The sequence below is a fragment of the Lipotes vexillifer genome, unplaced genomic scaffold, assembly GCF_000442215.2.
Source record: "Lipotes vexillifer unplaced genomic scaffold, Lipotes_vexillifer_v1.1 scaffold39, whole genome shotgun sequence".
In the NCBI taxonomy this organism is placed as follows: Eukaryota; Metazoa; Chordata; class Mammalia; order Artiodactyla; family Lipotidae; genus Lipotes; species Lipotes vexillifer.
In genome coordinates this window covers 3,211,871-3,217,605 of record NW_006787038.1, presented here as the reverse complement: position 1 = coordinate 3,217,605, position 5,735 = coordinate 3,211,871, and the positions used below count along the sequence as shown (strand labels likewise).

At 54.4% G+C, this 5,735-nt stretch overlaps 1 protein-coding gene across 1 annotated transcript in view; it reads right to left on the bottom strand.

Moving 5' to 3' along the window:
* The window catches only part of ESRRB (estrogen related receptor beta), a 103,786-nt gene extending 98,119 nt beyond the window's left edge, over positions 1 to 5,667 (bottom strand). Inside the window, exon 1 of the mRNA XM_007459760.1 lies at positions 5,618 to 5,667. Coding sequence (XP_007459822.1) covers positions 5,618 to 5,667 — 50 coding nt within the window. The remainder of the gene's footprint in view (positions 1 to 5,617) is intronic.
* Positions 5,668 to 5,735: the final 68 nt, after the last annotated feature.

Below are 5,735 nucleotides of genomic sequence, written 5' to 3'. Positions count from 1 at the left end.
CCCGTGTCCCCTGCATCGGCAGGCGGACTCTCAACCACTGCGCCACCAGGGAAGCCCTGTCAGTGTCTTTTGTTGGATGGTTGCTTGGGGGTCTCTGCTCCCAGGGACAAACTGAGCCCACGCTGTCCTATGGCGTGCCTCCCCCTGCCACATCCAGAGTGGGGGCAGCCCCGCAGCACCTGGGATCCAGCAGGCATTCACTCGCCTCTGCCCGCTGAGCCCCAGAAGCACTCCTCCGAAGCCACAGGACGCCCCCTCCAGAGCCCTTCTTTCCCCAACAAGGCGCCCAGAGCCACAGACCAGCACGCACCCAAAGTCTTCTGGTGACCTGCTTCCAGCGTGGCCCAGGAAGTGCACGAGGAAATGCCCCAGGGCAGCCTGCCACGTGGGGGCACACTGTCACTAGTGGTAAGGGTCACATGCCCAGTGGCCTAGGGAAAAACTACACCCTCAGCGACTGACCTCTCCCAGCCATTGCCCTGACAACCTCTCCGAGGAAGGGGTCTGGCCCTGCCATCCCTCCCCCGGGACAGCCCTGCCATTATCAGTGAAAGGTCAGTGGCCTCACCAGAGGGAGCGGAGGGGGGGGGGGCAGGTTGGCCCGGGGAGGGTTAATCTGCCGGCCAGCCAGCACAGGGGTCACTGTGATGTGCAGAGAAGTTGAGCTTCCTAGTCCCCCCAGAGCTGGTCTGCTAATTACATTTGCAATTATAAACACCGCAACCTCCCTGAGCAGGGACCTGGCCATACCAGCTGATGGGACAACCGGGATGTGATCCTGCCGCAGGCCACCCCAGCCACGCGGGACACCGGGGCCAGCAGAAGCCTATGGGCCCCTCCTCCGAGGAATGACCATGCATGTGACCCTTCCCCGGAGGTCTGAGGCTGATGGGACTGGGAAAGGGGATGCTCACCAGAGATGAAACCCAGTCAGGGGTCACCAGCACTTAACAGTGCTAAAAAGACCTTTGATTTATCCCTAGAAATCAGCAAATGGCCTCAAGGGCAGGAGGTGGGCTCAGATTTGTCTGGTTCCAGCATCCCCAAGTTGAGCCCTTCCAGGATTCCTGGCATGGTCTGTGGACCCTCTACTAGCAGCCCCCTCCTGGGCCCACGCACCCTCTGGGAACCACGGCCACTGCGGAGGACATCAGAGGCTCAGCCCTCAAGCCATGCTGGGATCCCCCATGGGATCATTCAGCCAAAAGCCACCCAATACCAAGAAAGAAGCTCCCAGCAAGAGCTGTGAGGAGTCCTGACTAATTCTGGGCAGACGTCCTGGTCAAGCTGGAAGAGACTGGGAGGGCCTTGCTTGCAGAGAGAAAAGGGACAGAGCCAGATGATGGTTGGTGGGTGTGGAAAGGCACCAGCCTGGGGTGTTCAGGGTGTGGGCTGGACTTTACTTTGAACGAGTGGATTACCGTCTAAGTATCTGCTGTTCCTTCCCCTTAAATTAGAACCACGAATAATCTTAATCATATTGAGGAAACCACTTAAAGCATCTGCGACGACAAGTTCTAGGGAACAGCGCTGCAGAACCGTGTCAAAAGCATCCCGCCTCTTATCTAACTGTTCGCCTGTCTTCTGAACTGAACTTGATTTCCTTTTGAATCCTCGCACAGCCAGCTCCATCGCCCACCCGCCAGGCAAACACGCTCGCAATGTCTCTCTCAAAACCCACCCCTCTTTTTGGGGGCTGCCAGACTTGTACAGAGCTTCCCAGTTCCAGGTGCTCAAAAGAAACTAGGCATTTTGCAGAGCACTGAGGAAGGTGACAAACTTTCAATGAGTATGGATTATCTTAAATAAAAACCATTTGGCAAAATGTCCCATTATCAGAAATACGGATCAAGCACACAGGACAAGGTCACGAAGGCCCCCTGGGCTAGGGCTGGGGGTGGGGGGAGCACTCGGAGAAGGCAGGGTTGTGACATGAAATCTCTATCACAGCCACTTCCCTCACAGAGCTTTCCCCGAAAGTCCCCTCTGTCCCTCCTCTCTTAGACTAAATGGAATAGGTATTGATTACTCCAAATCAGTAGAATGAAAATGTTCTTGTTTGGTGGGTCAGTTTGTTTCTTCATATATATTTTTTTAAGAAACATATTTTTATATGTCCCAATTATTGGTAAAATCGAGGACTGTTTGTAAAATGGGGTTGGGGAAATAAGCTCCGAGAGGAAATTTCCAGTTGATGTCAAGACCTCACTGAGCTGGAAAGGGCCTTACCAGGGACTGGGGCCCTCTACGTTGACCCACTGTTTCCTCCTAGTTTATCACCCTCAGGCCCGAACGAGCCCACCCTCTTCCATGGCAGCCCACACCTCCAGAAGTGTGGCAGGCACATAAAAGTTTATTTCCTAGAGCCCCTCCCTCAGAAAACCAAGACTAATGTCCTCACTCTGATTTATTTTTACATGTACCATTAAAAATTAATTTCCCCCTTTGTTTTTCTCTGGGTCACTGATTCTGAATTACCATGTGGCATTTTTCCTACGTGTGAACCCACATATTTTACCTTCAGGACAGTTTGTTCTCTGTTTCTTTAAAATCAGCAAAGTGGTCATCGGACGCTGGGTGACGCAGCGCCCCCTGCTCCCTGGATTTTATGCCGAGGGTCTCCGTCAGGTCCATCCCAGACGCATTTGTACACAAGCCCACACAGGCCAGCACACTCACTCCCACTCTGGCTGATTATATATGTACATAAAATATTGATTAGAACTGGTAATGGAGTCACCTACAGGATTGGCTACAGGAAAATGAAAATGAAGGAGAGAAAGGTATGAAGGTCCGGGTATCTCTCTCTCTCTCTGTGTGTGTGTGTGTGTGTGTGTGTGTGTGTGTGTGTGTTAATTTCTCACCTGGAAAGTGAAAATAACACTAAAGCATTAAAAAAATGCTCTCTGTATATCAGCAGGTGAGAAGGAAATATGGGAAGTTCTTTCTCACTGGACTGTGGTCCCTGCCCCCTTGGGTTTTTTCCAGTCCAGGGATATCAACTAAGCCAAAGAGGTAGAAATTGTGTGTACAGAGCACTCGAACCCACTCTTGTATATGTTCCCCAAGAAACATCGATACACCGTAGTGGATGGATTCATTCTATGGTCCCTCCAACAGACCAAAGAATGCAGTCCTCTGTCTTGTTCCTTTGCTACCAGTGGCTCTCAAGCTGCTTGTGAAGCACCGGGGCTGAGGTCAGAAAGATGCCTCCCCCAAAACCAGCCTCTGACCTCCACAAGCTCGTCCTTGGAAATTCTGGACCCCTGTGACTACAGCAGAGGTAAACGCTCGCCAGGAGGCACACACCTGTATATGGGGCCAGCTCACTAATGCTTCGGCGGTTGCCCAGCAGGTCCTGGGCTCTGAGAGACAGCATCTCACAGGGATGCTCAGCTCCTCCGTAGAAAAAGCAGGCATGTTTCTGGCTTTTCCTCAGTCCCATGGAGTGAGAAGCTAATTCCTTGCAAAGAAACCAAGAAGGCTAGGGAGTCCAAACCACTCTCAGGCTTACTTTATAACTGATTTCCACTTCAAACCTTTCCCAGACACCCAGGACCTCAGCTCCCTCTCTCCCCTTTGCTGCTTCCCCGACATTCCTTCTTTGCCCATTTTTCTCCTCAAACTCAAGCCAGAGTTGCTGTCAACTCGATGAATTACCCAGCTGCTAAATCCCCCATCTCTCCTTGCTTTCTTGGTCAACATAATCAAAAGATATACCTCCCCATAGGAAATTTCATATTTATTGACTGTGACTTGAGCCAGGGACAAATACATAGATATTTCAAGCTCAGCTAAAGAAGGCACCTCTGGAGAGAGTGACCTAAATAATTTAAATATCCAATATTTGTCGTACTTGGTAGTTTTACGTGAGGAAATGCCCCACAAACATCCTACATTGTTCACAGCTTCACCCAGGCCGGAGGTTCCTTTGGGGGCTCCCACTCCCTTACGGAAGGCGCGCGACCGTGTGAAACTACCCCCCACTCCACCCCCACCAGCCACGCAAGCTGGGATCAGTGTAACCTTTAAAGAGAATGAAAAGCCACTTTTCAAACTGATGGAAATCTGAATCCATTATAATTAAAGATTCCCCTCATCTCCCAACGCAATCGCCTTCTTCTGACACTGTCTAAATTCTGGCGGCACCTAAAGGACCCTCTGCCGAGGGAAACCCCAAAACTACAAGCAAAAAGTCAGCGTGGAGGCTGGACAGTCCGGTCACCCCCAGGAGATGCTGCTGTGAAGTTGCCTCCTCTCTCACGCGTGGTCCACCTGGGGTGGAGGTATTCTGTGCAGCGAGGGGGATGTAATTACACTTCCTGGGACCCCATGTTATCCAGAGTATTGTTGTAGGGATGTCGCGGTTCTTGGGAGGAAGGGGTGGTACAAAAATGAAAGGATGGCGGTACGAGAACTGACTTTGGTAGTTCTGTTTGCTTCAGGGGGAAAAAAGGGGGAGGAAGGACAGGAAGTTAAACAGTTCCGCGGGAACCTAGAGTTTTCATTGTATTATTGTTTGAAGCCTTCCGAGGGACCACACTGCACGCGCCCACACCCCGACGCCGGGACAGCAGCCCGGAGCGCGGCGGCACGCGTAGAGCACGCGGGGAGCCCAGGGCTGGTACCCGGGCAGGTGGGACGACAACCGCGGAGGGCCCTGGAAGGGAAACCGCGGGTGGCCGGGGCAGGACCCCGGAGAGCCCAGGCTGGCCGCGCGGGGCAGCCTCCCACCGTTCAGGGAATCAGTTCTCCGCTTCCTCACTCTGCGCGCTCGGCACGCTGCCCAAGCTCGGGGACCCGCGGTTACTGCGAGTCGCTTCCTGCAGTCCCCGCCGTCACCCACGCGCACGCCGCTCAGACAACCCCGGTTTCCAGGGAGGCGAGCGCTAAGCCGCCCCGGGGCACGGAAATCACGCCAGTCTGTTTCGCAGGGAGCAGCCTCTCCTAAAGCCGCGAACCAACTTTGCCTCCGCCGCTGCGCCGAGCCGACTGTCCCCACTCCCAGCGGGATACGGGCTCCCCTCGCAGGGCGTGCGGGGCGCAGTCTGCCTGGGCCGCGCCGCCCGCACCCCTGGGGTGGCTTGAGTCCACCGCGCCGCGTGCGCGCCCTCGGGGCGCCCCACTGGGACTGCGGGGCGAGACGGCGCTGGCCGCCCACACTTTCCAAACCTGCGCGGCACGTTCGATTTCGTCCCCTTGCCGGGATCGCTTTTGGTCCCCAGTATGGAAATAAACATTAAAGTCAAAGGGCTCGCAGGGAGGCTTTCCCGGGTGGGACCCGGCATCCTTGCGACACTCCCGCACCTGTTCTAGGCTTGCTCCTCCCCAACCCACAGAAACGCAAAGATTTTCTCCCCGCGGGGAAGGTCTGAGAGAAAGAGTGAATGAGAAAGCTCCGCTCTTACCTAAAAGTGAGGGTTTGTAAAAGGGGGTGAGGGAAAAGTTAGAGTCGGGTTTATCCCCAGAAGGAAACCCAGGAAGTGGGTGGTTTTCCCTTTCCAACCTCCCCCCCCCCACCAAGTGCCCCCGGGGTCCCTGCCACTTCAAGAATGCCTAGAAGAACTGCGACACCCAGACGGAAGGACAGACACAGACGGAGAAGCAGAGGACCTACTGGTTGTGGTAGCCGAGGGGGTCCGGGATGCAGAGTTCTGACACGTCCATCAGTCCCCTTTTAGCATTCCCAGTTGGTGGAGAAAGGCGGCGGGGAAATCACGCGGAAGAGCCAGTGA